The 16,488-nt window shown below is 53.1% G+C and overlaps 1 protein-coding gene across 1 annotated transcript; it reads right to left on the minus strand.

The window, feature by feature from the left end:
• Positions 1 to 476: 476 nt before the first annotated feature.
• C26H6orf132 (chromosome 26 C6orf132 homolog) lies at positions 477 to 14,599 on the minus strand. The gene is made up of 5 exons (XM_030465550.1): positions 14,377 to 14,599; positions 10,417 to 10,532; positions 6,212 to 6,287; positions 3,040 to 5,875; positions 477 to 2,806 (listed from the first exon to the last, which is right to left on the minus strand). The coding sequence occupies exons 1-5, from the start codon at positions 14,519 to 14,521 to the stop codon at positions 2,701 to 2,703; spliced, it is 3,279 nt and encodes a 1,092-aa protein (XP_030321410.1). The 5' UTR covers positions 14,522 to 14,599; the 3' UTR covers positions 477 to 2,700.
• Positions 14,600 to 16,488: the final 1,889 nt, after the last annotated feature.

Here is a 16,488-nt window from a genome sequence, read left to right on the forward strand (position 1 = left end):
AGGGAAAACAGTTCCAGGAAGATGGGGCTATAAGGAAGGTAAGTTTGCTCCATTACTACCTCTCAATTTCTTCCTCTTCTACTGCTGACTTTATACAGAGAAACAGAGCTGGGGAGAGGGAGCAGACACTGGAGTCAAGAGTTAAACTTCTCTGGGTGACCAAGTGAGCTGCCCAAGGAGAGAGAAGGAGCTCTCCACATCCCTGCTGCTGCTCTGTAACACAGACACCTCCGGATGGCCCCACCAGAGGGTCCCCCAGGACTCAGAGGTTTGCTTAATGCACTGGGAAGAAGCAGGAATAGCCCAAAGTGTTTGAAAAATAGAATAGGAATAGAACCAGAACAGAAATAGAGTAGGAATAAATAGAAATAAGAATAGAAATAGAAATAAGAATAGAAATAGAGATAAGAATAGAAATAGAAATAATAAGAATAGAATAGAAATAATAGAAATAAGAATAGAAATAGAAAAGAATAGAAATAGAAAAGAATAGAAATAGAAATAGAAATAGAATAGAAATAGGATAGAATAGGATAGAATAGGATAGAATAGAATAGTTCCCCTGCTTACAACATTGATGCTAACCAGTCTGACAACTGTGAGCAGAGTCCTACCTGATTTCATCCCAGCTTAGTCCACTCTGCAGTCCCAGCAGGGGTGTTCTTTGTATGAATAATGGCTATTTCCTACAACTGACTGACATTTCCATGCTACTTAACACAATGCTGGAAATAAGGCACCCTATGCTTACAATTACACAGGAATTGCATGTCTGGGGGAAACAGTAAAGATGAACTTCCAAGCAGTTTTTCTCTAAATAAACAAACAAACAAACAAACAAAACCAACAACAAAATACAAACATTTAAATTCAAAACTGCTTTTGAGAATTAATTTGCAGTTATAGCATTATTTTGGGAAAAAAATTATCAGGGAAAAAAACCCCAACTTTATATTACTTTATATTGTCAGAGGGGCTTCTTTGTTTTGTTTCAAGTTAAACTGGTGAATCTGCAACTTACTGCAACTTAATGGCATTAAAAAGCCATTGGAATTAGCTATCAGACCAATTGTGATATTTGCATTTTCATTTTATTCACAGCAAAGTAGAGTTCAGAAAACTCTGAAGCTGTTTGAAACAGCTGTTGTTGGGCTGGAAATAACATAAAACACAGAACGCCAGTGACGTGGTATTAACATCAAGAGAACTCTTGAAAAATCCACCATGAAGGAAAATTTATCACTGAATTTTGGTCTGAACTGTAAAAAATCTGCTCAGATGCACACACACGTGTGTGCAACACAGGATAAGCTGGAGTGGAAGAAATAATATTGTATAGCATTGAAAACAGAAAGTGCTTTCCACAGAAGTAGACTAATGTCTCAAAGTGCTTTTAGTTTGTCAGTGATTAGAAAACATTCTCTACAAGTTTTTACACTTATCTTACAGTGGTTTTCAGCAAGCTTGCCTGCGAGGAAGATTATTTCTAATGTCAGGAAGCTGGCTATTCATTTGGTCAGCTATCATGAGACTGCATCGCTTGCTCTGTAGCATAAAATCCCCTCTTGGATCCTACTCCTCTCTCCCACCCCACAGCCATCACTCACTCCCTCGGACAGGCACTGGCAGGAGGAGCACCCCCAGCTCCCAGACAAGCACTTCTGGAAAGAGTGGGAGCTGAGGGATGTCCCTGCAGACATTCCACATACCAGGAGCATCAAATACTCTACAATCACACCCAAATCCAGCCTCTTAGTTCCCCAAATCAGACAACCCCAAGCCAAGTCTCAGTACAGCAGTTTTTTATAAGGACTCTGTGGTTGGCTTTTAGAGGTGGGGTTGTTGTGTGTGTGTGTGAAGTGGTAAAAGCCCTCAAGGAAAGCACCACCAGCACAGCACCTTTGGTGTCACCCACCCACTGATAAAGGAAAAGGATTGCTCAATGTCTTAACTCTCTAAAGAGCTTTACAGCCATCTTTACAGCCTTCTTTCACAAGGAGTAATCACCAACAGAAACACTTACAGTGACCAAAAGGCACAGGAAAGCAAGAGCCCAAGCTCCCAAAGCTGCTGCCCCCGTGTTGCTCCCTGGAGAAGGGGTTCAGCCCTCTGCTCAGAGCTGCCCCTGGCTCAGCAGGACAGACACTGAAAGCCAGGAGCTGTTTTTAAGGCATCAGCATAATTGTTTTGCTCAAGGCTGCTGAAGGAGGTGGGGACAGAAGAGGTGGGGATCTAGACACCCTAACCTCTATTTCTATCCCATTGGCCTCACATTATTATTTTAATTCCCCCACATTTGGCTATGCACTGGCTGGCTTCCATTCTGCATATCTCCCTACTCCCAAGCATGTTGGATTTAAACCAGTCAAAGAAAATCTCTTTAAAGAGAACTAAGGATGCTTTTTGGCTTTCTTAGAAGACCTATCAGGCTGCAAAAATAATACAGGGGAAAAATAGAAAAAAGGAAAACCCTGTTTGCTCACGTAACAAGACAGCAGCCAGCTCTCCGTAGTAACTAATCTCCATGACAGTCTTTTGGGTAGAGCCCAAGTCCCAGGTTCACTCTCCACCTTCTCAGTCAATAGTTTCAAGCAGGGTTGGAACTGTTCCTGGTGCCAGCAGAGGAGGAGTTGATCAACACAGGCATCTTCTCACCTCTTCCCAGCTGGATGAAGGTGGTGGGGCTGTCCCAGGGACAGACTATCGGTGCCCGCTCTGGTAGACGTAGGAGATGGGCTGCCGGGCTCCGGGCCGGACCGTGAAGGTGTTGGTGGGTCCACTGTACTGCGAGCTGCTGTGGGCTGGTCTGAAAAAGAACAGAGAGTCACTGAGAGCCAAGGACACCCCTTGCTGCATCCCAGATGGCAGCGTGCCTCGTGCCTCCCCTCCCTGCACCGAGAGCACAATGGGCACCAGGCTCGGGGAGAACCCACGGGACAACCCTGAGGCTTCTCCGGGAGCTCTGGAGCAGCCCGGCTCCCAGCCCTCCTTTCCTTCAAACCAAAGGGACATCGAGGGGTGGCTGAGGGGGACACACACCTGCTGGCTGCCACCGTGCTGGCGGGTGAGAAGTCCCCGTTCTGCCCCTTGTACTTGGTGTCTGCCCCAGCACTGCCGTACAGCACGGCCTTCCCGGTGCTATCGATGGACGTGCGCCTGCCCGGGGCTCCAATGGGGCCGTTCCTGTGGGTAGCGCTGAGGCGACGGACCCCATCCCCAGCTGGGGTGCTGTACCCCCCAGAAGCATAGGAGGAGAGGGTGCCCGTGCCCCGGGGAGCTGCGGTGCCCCGGGGGTAGGAGCTGTCGGGCTCAGAGACGTACAGGCGCTTCTTGATCAGCGGGCGGGGGTTCGGGCAGCGGCTGAGGTAACCGGTGGAGCTGTCGGGGTGCTGGGGTGAGAAGTCCCCGTTCCTTCTGCTCTTTTCCGAGGACAGCGGGGCCGACAGCTCATGGCTGCCCCCATAGACACGTCCATAGCCAGCCCACCTGTAGTACCGCGGCTCGGAGGAGCCCCGGCTGCAGTCAGGGAAGCTGGGGCACTTGCGGTTCTCCTCCCGACTTGGGAGAGGTTCCTCGACTTCATTTGCTTCGTTGCTAAATTCTGGGGGTGGAGGGATAATCCCATAGTCCAGCACCATCTCCCCGTTCTCCTCCTCCTCCTCCCTGGGCACGCCATGGTGGGATGGGATGGGCTGGTTCTGCTGCCCTGACCCAAGGAGGCCCCGCAGGAGGCTGGAGGCTGCTGTTCGCTGGAGCCCGGGGAGGCTGAGGGGCTGCCCCTCGCCCGCTGCCCGCACGTCCCGGCCCTGATCTGAGGAGCTGGAGAAGGACAGAGGTCTGGCGTGTCCTGACATGGCGGAACCTGCCCCGTGTATCCGGGGCACCACAGTGAAGGAGTAGGGCTTGGATTCACTCCGGAAGAAGCTGGTGGTAGAGGTGGTGTCCGACGAGGCACTGCCGAGCTTCAGGGATGGCTTCTCCCAGGCGGTGGCTCCTGCTCCCGCCTCAGCACCGTGCCGGCCCCGCTGGGCACGCTGCCGGGCAGCCAGCAGCAGCGCCATGGGGGATCCCCGCTCCACCCGCTCACCTGTCACCGGGTGGATCAGAACGTCCTCCTGCCCCACACCTGAGGCACCCACAGGGCTCCTGGCTGAGCCCGTGGGGATGGGTGGTTCAGCAGAGCTGGGCCCAGCATGGTGCACCTTGTACTGGAAGATGGCCGCGCTGGGCTGCAGAGCTGAGCTCTGTGCAGGAGAAGTGGGGGGCGAGAGGGAGGTGGGAGCAGGGGGCTCCTCTGCTGGGCCCTGAGGTGGGGCTGGGGGACTCGCACTGCTGCTGAGGGACCCGGGAGAAGGAATCAAGCTTTCTGTCACCTTCCTGGTGACAGGAACATCATGGTCCTCCTGCCTTGCCTCATCCTTCTCCACCGCAGCTGCCGGGAGCAGGCTGCGGGCTGGTTCTGGCAGCACCGAGTCGGCAGGTTCAGGGGGGCTCTTCCTCATACGTGGGGTGCTGCTGCCATCCTCGGTGCCCTGCTTCTGGCTGCCGACTCCCAGGGCTGCCTTCCCTTCTTTCTTCAGAGACAGCACAGCCTCCAGCTCGTTCCTGATCCTCATCACACTGGGGGGCTGCGTGGCACTGCTGCTCTCTGGAGCAGGGAGTGCGGTGCTGGGAGAGCCCCCCGGGGCACTGGGGGGGCTGCTGGGCACCTCCTTCTTCTCTCTCTCCCTGCCTGCAGGTGACTGCGAGTCCTTCCCAGCAGGACCAGTGAGTTGGAGTCCATTGGAGCTGGGCTCATGGCTGCTGGCACGGTCGGTACCGCTGTCTGTGGGCCGGGGAGCAGATGGCTTCTCCGTGAGTCTCTCCTCCTTCCGTGGGGAGCGCAGGAGGGCCGAGAGCTCATTCCGCAGCCTGCTCAGGTTGCTGGAGTCCCTCCAGTCATCCTCACTGGTGGGGTAGTCAGGAGGGGGGAGGTCCAGGTCATTGGCAGAGAGAAACTCTGATTCTGGAGGAGAGTCTCTCCGGGCTGGTTTTGGCTGGGGAATCTTCTCTGTTTCGGAGGCTGGCGGTGTGGAGCGGCACCCGGCAGGGGTTATCCCTTGGTCAGGCCTCAGAGCTGGCTTGGGGCTGAGCGGTGGTGGGGTTGGCACTGCTGGCTTGGTGCCACCCTGTCTCAGCTCAGCTTCTCTCCCTGCCTGAGCCTTGGCTGCGGGTCTGATGGTGAAGCAGGGTGGGAGGGGAGGGCGGCTGTGGGGCTGCCTGGGGAAGGGGTCCTGGTGGGCAGGCTGGGTCTCCTGCACAGGGATGGAGGAGGTCCGGGCTGGGGCTGGTGGAGGCACCTTGAAGGACCTGGGGAAGGTGAGGTGGGGCTCGGGGCAGTGCTTGGGCTGCGGGGTCTCCTTTGGGCTGGGGGCGGCTGTCACCCCATCCTGGGCAGGGCAGAGCAGCCCCTCGGCATCTGCCTGCCTCGTGTTCAGCACCGTCTCAGACTTCCACTTGGACATCCCGGAGGTGAAGGGTGCTGGGGCCCGGCTGAGGGGTGAGACACCCGGAGGGGCTGGTGGGATGAAATCTGGAGGAGTCGGTGTGCTGGGCGAGGAGAGGGCAGAGGTTGGAGGTGGCGGAGGTGCCATGGCAGGAGGTGGTGGCACTGCCTCAGGTGGTGGTGGTGGTGGTGGTGGAGGCAGCGTTTCAGGTGGTGGAGGGACCGGTGAGGCTGGAGATGGTGGTGCAGGAGCTGTTGGAGGGGGTGGTGGGGGTACTGATGGTGGTGGAGGAATGTCTTCCTCCAGGTCATCCCCCTCCAGAGCCTGTGGGCGCAGGTCCCCCACCGAGCTGTACCTTCGGTGGTTTCCATTGACCTGGGAGCTGGAGCCTGCAGGAAAGAGTGAGAGCAAAACGGTGTCAGCAGCTTCTCCAGCAGCACCAACACGGCCAGCACTGCCCCTGCCCAGCTACCCCTCCTCACAGCAAGCCACTTTGTTTTCCTCAGCAGCTGTCTAAAGGTTGCTGGACTATAACAGCCCGTACGCCTCACTCCTTAGAAATTAATTAGTTTTCAATTACTGCAAAGAATAATTAATCGTAGACTTGATTTTAGGATGAAAAATAATCTCATGATCAGACTGCTCTAGAGCTCGTTACTCACACGCTGCCTCCCCCAGGGCACAGCACTGCTGAGCACTTAGTGCTGTCAGAGAAGATTCCTTACCAAGAGCTGCTTTTTCCTCAAAGTCTTCTGGCACTGACGGTGTTGGCACAGCCACCCCATGGGATTCTTGGGCATTCTGCAACAGTAGAGAAGATGGAGCTGTTAGTTACACCCCAGGTATGAGAGCAGAGCTCTGACAAGCAGCCCTAGCCTGTGTGTTGGTGCCAACAGAAGGCTGATGGGATCCAGTGCTCCTTCCCAGACACAGAGGTCCCTGTGGAAGCTGCTCTGGGCAGGGTTTAAGAGGATGAGTGAGGTGATCAAGGGTGCACAAGCCAAGGACACAACTCCCCTGTGGACGTTTCACATCCCAGCTCAGGGCTCCCCAGCCTCTCACCACTCACATTCCAAACAAACCTGATAGCTCCCTAGGGTTTTGTGGGTATTGCTCCCCAGGCCCTGCTGCAGTCACCTACAGACTGCTCCGAGGTCACAGACAGACTTCCAGCTTTTTGGGAAACTGGCACCAGCATATCTGAACACTCTGGGGAAAACTGCTACTTGTTGGTTTGTCTCTCACTCTCAATGAGTCACTTTGCATTCGTGCAAAACTCAGCAGTGCCTTCAGCTGCTCCAGGACCATGCAATTTAGGAGCCCACACTCACGAGGGTGCGTACAGCTCGGGCACTTTGGATAATTACAGCCACCCACTGCGAGATATTCCTGACCCTCTGACTCACCTGGAGAGCTGACCAGGGCTGGCACACCTGCCAGCAGCAGAAAGCTTCTCCTTAGCCTCTCCTTCCCTCCCTGACTCACTGCTGGGACAGCTCTGCACAGGGCTGGGGTTGCTCATGAGGCACCCACCTCCCAAACCCGAAGTGGTGCTGACTCAGGCTGCCAGCACAGACTGAGCCTTCACATACCAGTGCTGGGAGAGACCCATAGCAAGGAAATGACACTCCCTGAGCAGCAGGAGCTCCCAGACCTATGGAGCAGTGCTCAGGGACACACTGCCCATTCCCAGGCTCCAGAGCCTTGCAATCCTGCTCACCCCAGGCTGTTTGTGGGAGCTGTAACAGCCCCTTGTGCAAAGGAAGCTTTATCTTCCATGTGCCCTGCTCAGCAGTGCCTTGCTGCATACAAAAGCCTAGGTAATGATTGAGCCCCTGTGCCCTTTGCCTTTCACTGGCATTATCACTATTTTTACAAGAGATTGCTCTAGGATTCCAAAGTCTCCTTGATCAAAGGTCAAGCTGGGTTTGTAGGGTTTGTGTATCCAGGGCTCAGACAGCACAGGATCCCTGCATGTCAGGAGTTCAGGAGCATGGGAGCTGCTGGGGCAGAGCAGACTTTAACAGCAGCAGCCTGGGCTCCTTCAGAAGAGCCCTGGGATCCCCCAGCTTTTGACAAAAATAGTAAGAAAACACACATGGTTTGCTTGTGAAGTCCATCATGCCACAGATAACCGAAGATCCTCTGGAAGCCCAAGGGAATGAGCCAGTTACTGAGCAGCCAGGAGAGAGTGAGTGGGAATTCACATTCCTGGGATTACACAGCTCATCAGGCAATTTTGTGCTGGTGGAGAAGCCAAGGTCTGCTAAGGTGTGAGGACAGATCTGTGAGTGGCAAAACACCAGACAAGGTGAGCCCTATAACCTCACCTGAGACCTCTGTACTGGTCCCAAACATGCAGGGCAAGGTCAAGGAAAGATATTTAACTTCAGCTGAAAGCCAGAGGGAAGGCAAAGGATAACAAGAGGCACACCAAGAGCTGATAATGAGATTGTCCAGAGCAATAAGGTACCAAAAAACACAAGAAAAAAGCCCCAGCATCTCCCATTTGCTATGCAAATTCATTTCTGCCATCTCCAGAGCACACTGAGGAAAGCTGCTCATTTACACGAGACAAAAATGTCTGAGCACTGAATTAAAAGCAACATATGAATCACATGTTTAGATAGGAGTGGAAAGGGAATGGCAGTTGGAAGAGATTTATGCAAAGCTGGAGGAAACAGTCCACATTTCATAAAGGAGTAGTAATTTTGGACATGTCATTTCAACCCATCCTAAAAACTGGGCAAGCCTGTTTCACACCAGAAAATTCCTGTGGCAGTTGCTCATGCTCAGCATCTCTCTCAAAAAAACCACCCATCCTCATGGCATGAGCTGGCTTCTAAAATGGAAAGCATCTCCCATACACTGCCAGTCTCCAGAGAAGAGGAGGAAGAGGAGGAAGATTGTTTCCCTCCCTGGTGTTTGCCTGGGGTGTGCCCAGCAAACCTCCAGCTGATTCAGAGCCCGGTGCTGTGCTTGGGGCAGTGTGCCAGGAACCTGCATTTCCAGTTCGTGGTACCTGCACCAGATTTATGTATGCTGAGGATCCCATTAGGGGGAACTTTCACTCTAACCACCAGGAATTGCTTTCCAGAGAAGAGGAGCCTTTCCTGTCCTTGTGGCCCCCAGCTCCTCTGGTCTCTTGGTGCCCACATTTCCCTCCCGTTAAATAAAGGAGGGTTGAGGCTGCCTCTTACAGAAAACAAAGCACCAGAGAGTGACTGGTTCTCATCTGAGCCCTAGGATTTCCCCCAGTCTGAAGAGCTGCCCCCAGACTCCTTGTTTTTAAGCAGAGCTTAAAACAAGGTGGTTTGGGACAGGAATTTATTCCCCCAGGATGCCAAAGCTCTGCCCACACCTGCAGTGGTGTGTGCATCCTCCTGACTCACTGCTAGGCAGCTGCTTCTCAGCCTCCCCCCACGCAGGAGAGTGGGTGGGAGGAAAGGAAGAGTTAAGGTGGGAGCTGTGGAACAGCCCAGGGTAAATATCTATGTGACACCAGAAGAGTCTGTGCCAAATTAAATGATAATCAAACCAAAATCATGCAGATGAAGACTGGTCCTTAAAAGCTGTTGCATATTCCTATTACTTCCTTCAGTTAAACCTGTTACTCCTGGGAGAGAAGCTCAGTGGGAGCAGCCCTTCCAAGGGCAATTCAGGGGAAAAAAGCCTCAGGGGTGGCCAAGTGTCTGCAGGAAAGCACCAGGGTGACAGCCCCTGGGACTCCTCCCAGGGACATTTGTGTTGCTTATTCCTCTGCCACGTACATTTACAGTAGTAAACCAATTACAAGCTAAAAAAATACACAGCAGGTCAGTTACACTCTAGAGAATTGGAAACATGGGATGCCAGCTGTGGTCGTGCACCCAAGCCTGTGCTCCTGGAGTGGAGGTTCTTGGGCACCAGTCCTGTGGTCACTTGGCTGGGAGCCCAGGTGAGGTTTTTCAGCTGCTGTGACCCTTCAGAAGGCATCACAGAGGGCACAGCTCCTCTGCAGGACTTGTGTGACCTTGTAGCTTCCTAATGATGCTCTCCAATAGATATTTAAACTTCCTCTCCCTCCCCAGCTGTCCTCCAGATGACACCTGCACAACCCCACTGACTAATTGCACCCTGGTGACAGCAGACCAGCCCACTTGCTGCTGAGGGTGACGGATGCTATGAAGGACAAGGATGGAGGAGAAAAAAACATCCCATTCTCAGGGAGGATTCCCATGTCAAGACCAAAGGCTTTCCATTGTTCTGCTGTCTTCTCTGACCTGTATGACTTCAGATTTAGCTACTGCCACCTCTGAGCAACCACAGGCTTCATTGTCTTTATTTGGGGCTGAGACCTTTGCAGAGCTGTCTGCAGAGGGGAGGGAATCCCTGCTCAGCCACACTGCCACAGACTGTCAGATGTCAAATGCTCCAAAGCCACCTCTGGGTCCAGGTGCTCAGTCCCTGCCCCCAGCTGCTGCTGGGACATTGGCAGTGCTGCAGGGAGGTTTCCCTCACAGAGATGGGAAATTCAGGCTCTGCACAGAGACCTGCAGCATTGCTGCCTCCTTCCCCTGCTCTCAGCAGCACGGTTTTGCTGTTGCTCTTTCCAGCAAGTTGCCTGATGCAGGAAGAGATACTGCCAGCAGTGGTTAGATAAAATGCAGTGCGAGGCAGATCTACCATCTACACTTCTCAGCAATTTTCTTTTTAAATTGAAAATACAAGTCTGGTGATGCTGACACCTCTCACCCAAGTATCTTGCCTATGTCCAACACAAGCCCTGAACTCGGATCACCTCCTAATGCCTCGTATCCACCATTACTACAGAGTGGGTTTGCTTTTCATTTAATTTCTTCCCTCAGGTAGGGGATGAGAGGGGCAGCCAGCCCAGCTGGTTTTGAGCAGCACTTACAGACACTGCTGTAACAAATCCCAGGGTACTCACCAGGGGAAGGAAAGTCAGGAGCGGGCGGACCCTCGGACGAGGTTTGAGCGTTGCTGTGCCAGAGTCTGTCACTGTCCCAAAGCGGTTGTCACCATAATACACCTCAATCACATCACCTGAGGGGAAGAGAGGACTGTTAGCAGCAGCACTGCAGGAAAAAAACCCACTGCTCACCACCTGGCTTTAGAAAACATCGTGAAAGGTTTGCTCTGCCAGCCCCCAGGAAGGGGCAAACCCCACCCGATCCTGAGGAGCATCTGGGTGTTTGGGAGCTGAGCTGGGAAAAAGGTCCCAGGTGAGTGGGGGCCCCAGGCAGGTAGGGGGTTGCCCTATAATGATAGCAGGTCCCTGACACTTGTACAGTGGAAAGGGACAGCAGGATTGTCCCTAACCCTGGCTGTGCCGAGCAAAGGGGAAGAACTCAGAGCACTGCTGGGGCACAGCCATGGAAATGGGACACACGGGGAGGGTTTTCCCCTCCGTGTTTTGCTGCCAGCAGCTGAGGGCAGCAGGAGGGATGGGCCACAGGTAAATTGTGCTTGCCACAACACTGTCACACTCCAGCCTGCCCTGTGCAGAAAGGCTCTGAACCTCTTCCCAGAAAATACTGCCACGACATCTCCATTCATAGCAGAAAGCATGTGCAAACCCCGGTGTCACAAGCAGGAGAAAACATCAGTTACTCCTGGTTTTTTACCTTGAACCACGCCTCTTGGGCCAGTTTATTTCTGACAGTGAATAAAGCTCATAAAAATTACTTTAATTACGTTCTTTATGTCTAACAGCATGAATTAACAAGCAGCAGCACTGAAGCATGTAAACCCCACCTTGGCTGGAAGGAGATACACAAATAATTTGTAGCCAAGGAGACCAACATTAAAGAAAATAGAGGGGTTTGAGGAAGGAAAGAGAGCAGATGGCTGTGACCAGAGACAAAACTCTGCAGGAGTGGTCCCACCTAACAGATTTCAGCGGTGGTTTCAGTGAGGAAGAAGCAGCAAACACAAAAACAAACCCCCTCCCTCTGCCCCAAAACTCAAACCCCAAGTGAACAGCTTTACCCCCTCCAACAAAAAATAAAAAGTTTGGAAGCTGCCCTCAAGCCTGACCCCGTGCTGAGGTGTGAAGCACAGAAACTCTTTCTGTCTGGTATCACACAGCAACTGAAAGCCAAGGAGCAGAAAGGTGAAGGTTGTGTAAGCTCCCTGCACAGGGGCTGGGCTGCATTTCTAAACCTCCCAAATCCAAGGGCTCCTGAAGCAGAATTGCCAGCCCAGGGAGCTGCCTGCACCCTGCAGCCACAACCAGTGTCCCCACATCCTCCTGTGTGTCCCTGTCCTCCAGGGGACAGCCAGAGCCCTCCATGCCCTGCTGGACTGATGAGTGGGGTCCCCAGCCCACCCCAGGCTGCCAGGCCATGTGGCAGTGTTGTCACTCATTGTCACTCCTTGGGCAGGCAGAGCTCAGGCAAGAAGCTCCCAGGGCAAGAGCTTCACGCCCACGTTAGTGACAAAAAGAGGAGAGCAAACATTTGTGTTTGTATTCCTGCAGAGGAAAAGCACTTGGATGAACACCTGGAATGAAGAACCTGACCACGCCAGGGGCTGGGCAGGAGCTGCCACGGCCTCTGCTGCACTGATGGGTTTGGAGGCAGAGAAATTCCACAGAACCCTGAGACATGCCACGGAGTGTGAGCTCTTCCTGCCTCTCACCCACTGCACCACAAGTTACCCTGGGATACCCCAGGAGTATCCATCATCCTACCACTGTCCTCACAGTCAGCCACCACTTCCTCTCCCTTAGCCCAACCTCCTCCCACTACAAGAGGTCCTTTACAAAAAGGACATTTTCTTCAACTTTAACAATACTGCAGTTCAAATTGTGTGGTCCTGCCAACAGTTCAACCCTTTCCTGTCTGTGAGGAACCCAAAAGAAAAGGAGGAGTTACTGGACTAACAGCAGAGATAGCAGTAAATCAGTTTTTGCATAACCCCACGGGTGACCCCCTTATTCAGCAAATAAGCAGCCAGAATTAAGGCCAATGCAACACAAGGGTTTGCTCTCAGACAGCTTTGTGGAGCAGTGATAAAGCAGTTCAGAGACTTGAAATGCTGAGTTTTGTATTAAACAAGACACTAGGTAAGCGCAGTGAGAAACTGCATTAAAGATCACAAGGTCTTTGATCCTAGATTACTAAGCATCACTAACCTGAATGCATTTAATTAAAAGTAAGATTAAGTGCTTGTAGTTGTGTTTTCTTTGCTAGATAAACAGGACTTGCCTGCTAAGAGCCTGTCACCAGTAGGACCTGTGCTCTGACAGCTTTGTTTCCTGAAAGGAGGGATCAGGAAACACCTTTGGAGGCTGTCGAAGAGGTTGGCCCTTTTTTGGCTTTTTTTTTTTTTTTACCATTCAGCCCATCCTGGAGACACTGGTGTCCTCTCAAGTCATGGGAAATAAAATAAGCAATTGGCACCACATGTAATGGAACTTCTTCCTACTTCAGGGTTGCATCACCTGGAGTAGGTGTAGCAGGTTTGACGCTGGGGTATCCACAGCAAGGGGGTGGCATCAGTCACTATATTCAGGAATCTCTGAGTCAGTGACATGCAGACCTACACCCATTCCACATTGCCTAACTTGTGTTTACTTTGTATGAAAAACTAAGGTGGGGATTAGCAGAAGCAGAGGACTCCTCTTGGCAGCAGCGACAGCACGAAGCTTCGCAGTAAATATTGAAGAATCAGAGCCAGGGCTGGGGCTCCACCAGGCACGGCCGTGGCACTGTGGAAGTCAGGGTGAAAGAAAATCTGCCCCAGGGATTGCTCAGTGGTGAGCAAGCCATTCCCCACAACGAGCCCTCAGCTTAGCACACGTTACTCCGAGCATGGTCACTCCGTTTGTGTGTGTCACGCTACCCTAAGCAAATTAAATTCATTATATAAATGCCAAGAGGATGCTGAGGAGTGACCCAGCAGCTTCTATTTACGCTCAGATTTCAAGGACTCCTGGCTTTTCCTCTGCAAGCCGATCCACACAGCAGTTCCCCACACCTGAAAGGAATGCCTTTGTACTGCAATTGCAACCACGGAAATCAGGCTCCTAATGAGCAGACACAGCGACTTTTATTTTTTTTTTACTTTTTTTTTCTTGTACTTTTTTTAAATCCAGACCACATCAGAGAGAAGCTTCAGCCCTCCTCAGATTTACAACAGCTAGAAACCAGCAACTTTCCTTTGGCGTTTAAAAGTCGCATGAAACTCTCCACCAGATTTCCCTTCTCCCTTGCCTTGCAGAGTGGAACCACCTTGCAGCAGCTGCAATGGCCACCCCCGGGCAATGCTCAGCAAGGGCCGCTGCCATTTTTAAGCTTGGAAGCTTTTATTGGGCTCCAACAGCCACCAAACTTCATCCCAAAGCTCCTATCTTTTATCTGCCTGCCTCCATTATTTGGCTCCCTCCTACATAAGCCTCCAGGGCACAGTATTGCAATTAAAACCACAGAGAAACACAAATAAATCCTGAGGAATATGCAACCCTCAACTCCCCCCCTCGCTCACAGCCCTCCAAGAAACAGGTTTACAAGTAAATAACTACGACCTGGGAAGGAGCAGATCAAACACGGCGTGGGAAAGAGCGACTGGAAGCAACCAAACAGCTTCTCCACTACTGACCAGGCTGCCTGACTCAACCTTGCCTTCCCGGAGCGGGTTATGCCCCGTGGGAGCACCCAGCCGGGCTGCTCCGCTCCTGCGGAGCCTCCGCGCCTTCCACAGCGGCTCCGCTCCCGGCCCCGCTCCGACCCGCACGGACCCCGCCGACCCCCAGTCCGATCCGGGCAGTGAACCGGACCCCGCCGAACCCCGAGCCCGCACCGTCCCCTCCACGCGTGGCCGAACCCAGAACCCACTCCCCCCCCGCAGCTGCCCAGGGGTCCCAGGGGAAGGGGAGGCCACTGACCGGTGCCCCCCGCGCTGTCCGAGGTCACCTCCTGGGTGAAGATCCAGGGCGGGTTGGTGGCGAAGAGGGAGGGGGTGGTAGGGCTGGCCTGGCGCTTCCCGAAGAGGCGGCTGAAGGTGCCCTGCACCGAGTTGTGTTTCTTCATCCTGGCGGAGCCCGGCGCTGCCAGCCCGCTGCCAGCCGGGCATCCCCGCCGCGGGGCCGGCACCGGGGCCTCAGGGCTGCGGGGCGGGCACACCTGGCCACACCTGCGGGACGGCTCCTCCCTCCGCCCCGGTACCGCCCCGGTACCTGCCCGGTACCTCCCCACGACCTCCACGGTACTCCCCGGGCCGCGCAGCCGCTCCTAGGGGTGAGGGGGACCCCGCTGCCCCCCAGGACATCATCGCCTTGCCCGACCCTGGGGGATCCCCCCGAGCCCACGCCCCGGGTCTGTGAATGTAAATGTGTACAGGTACCCCGACAGCCCATTTCTCTTTAAAAAAAAAAAAAAACCCATCCCCAGCCGTCAATCTGCCCGAGCTGGTCACACCCTGAGCATTTATTTAGTTTTGAGAGTTTTGCTCTTTCTCTCGCTGTCTCCCGTGTGTCTGGTTATTCCCCTGCCACCGCAGTCCCCACCCGAGCACTCCCGTGTGAGTCCCTGCAGGTCCCTGCACCGCCTGAAACAGTTCCCTGCCCGATGGACCTGTCTGGGATCCTTTTTTTAATGGAAAAGCTTAAAGCCAGTGGGGCCTGACCCCAAATTATTTCTTGTTTCAGGTACAAAAGAAAGAGTCTAGCATTACCCAGGATTTCCTGTGTCAGGGAAGTGAAAAATGAGAGTTAATGTGTAACATTGGTTATTAATAAATGCTGGGATTCCCGGAGAACTTTAAACCCAAATTAGCTGTCAAAACATTAACTCTGAAACACACCTTCAGAGTAAGATGATCCTGTCTTGTATCCATTTCTATTTCCACCACTTTTTGAGAGTCAAAATGATACACATTTCCTTTTTTCCAGTGACAAATATCACTTATTTAATCACTTCAGAAGTATACCATTCACAGCCTTATCTTACCACACTGTACAAATTAGGGCAACACACCAAATCACCTGGAGTCCTGTTACAACAGCTCCAGCTCGAAAGAAAAATCTAATCAGGGCATTCTTTGTCAGGCAGCACTTAAATAAAGAGAATCAGCACGAATGGCAAAAGGGGGGGGGAAGAAAAGGAGAGTAAAATGTGGCAGCACGTGGATCAATACTGTGTAGTGGTGTCGGGGGTGTAGTTATTCACCTCAGTGTTCAGAGACTTCAGCCTGGCCTGCAGAGGTTCAGCTCCATCCCGCTGATCCCACCTGCAGAGGTTCAGCTCCATCCTGCTGATCCCACCTGCAGAGGTTCAGCTCCATCCTACTGATCCCACTTGCAAAGGTTCAGCTCCATCCTGCTGATCCCACTTGCAGAGGTTCAGCTCCATCCTGCTGATCCCACCTGCAGAGGTTCAGCTCCATCCCGCTGATCCCACTTGCAGAGGTTCAGCTCCATCCTGCTGATCCCACCTGCAGAGGTTCAGCTCCATCCTGCTGATCCCACTTGCAGAGGTTCAGCTCCATCCCGCTGATCCCACTTGCAGATGTTCAGCTCCATCCTGCTGATCCCACTTGCAGAGGTTCAGCTCCATCCCGCTGATCCCACTTGCAAAGGTTCAGCTCCATCCCGCTGATCCCACTTGCAGATGTTCAGCTCCATCCTGCTGATCCCACCTGCAGAGGTTCAGCTCCATCCTACTGATCCCACACCTCTTCCCGGATGGGAGCAGCTCCTGCATCCCGCTCCCCAGAGCTGGAGGGAGGGCTCCGTGTCGTGCACCAGGGCTGCAATTAGTGGGGCTCACACCTCCTCTGACAGTTATCATAACTGCTCTTTGGGTGACACAGGGACAGGAGACAGCCCTGTAAATCCTGCAGCTCTCTCTGCAGGACAGGGACTCCCACAGGCCCTGAGATCCCTGTGCAGGGACCAGGACCATGACATGTGGTGGTGTTTGGGTGGGATGGCAGGAAAAGGGACAGTCCTGTCTGCAGGTCAGAGCAGAAAGAGGAGGGAGACTGGGGAACCACATTC

The sequence above is a fragment of the Calypte anna genome, chromosome 26, assembly GCF_003957555.1.
Source record: "Calypte anna isolate BGI_N300 chromosome 26, bCalAnn1_v1.p, whole genome shotgun sequence".
Classification (NCBI taxonomy): Eukaryota; Metazoa; Chordata; class Aves; order Apodiformes; family Trochilidae; genus Calypte; species Calypte anna.

Coding starts and splice junctions, on each gene's coding strand:
- C26H6orf132 (XM_030465550.1), bottom strand. CDS start 14,521: ATGAAGAAACACAACTCGGTGCAGGGCACCTTCAGCCGCCTCTTCGGG. Junction 6,288..10,416: donor TCCTGACTTTCCTTCCCCTG/GTGAGTACCCTG, acceptor CTACTGTTGCAG/AATGCCCAAGAATCCCATGG. Junction 5,876..6,211: donor TGAGGAAAAAGCAGCTCTTG/GTAAGGAATCTT, acceptor TCTTTCCTGCAG/GCTCCAGCTCCCAGGTCAAT.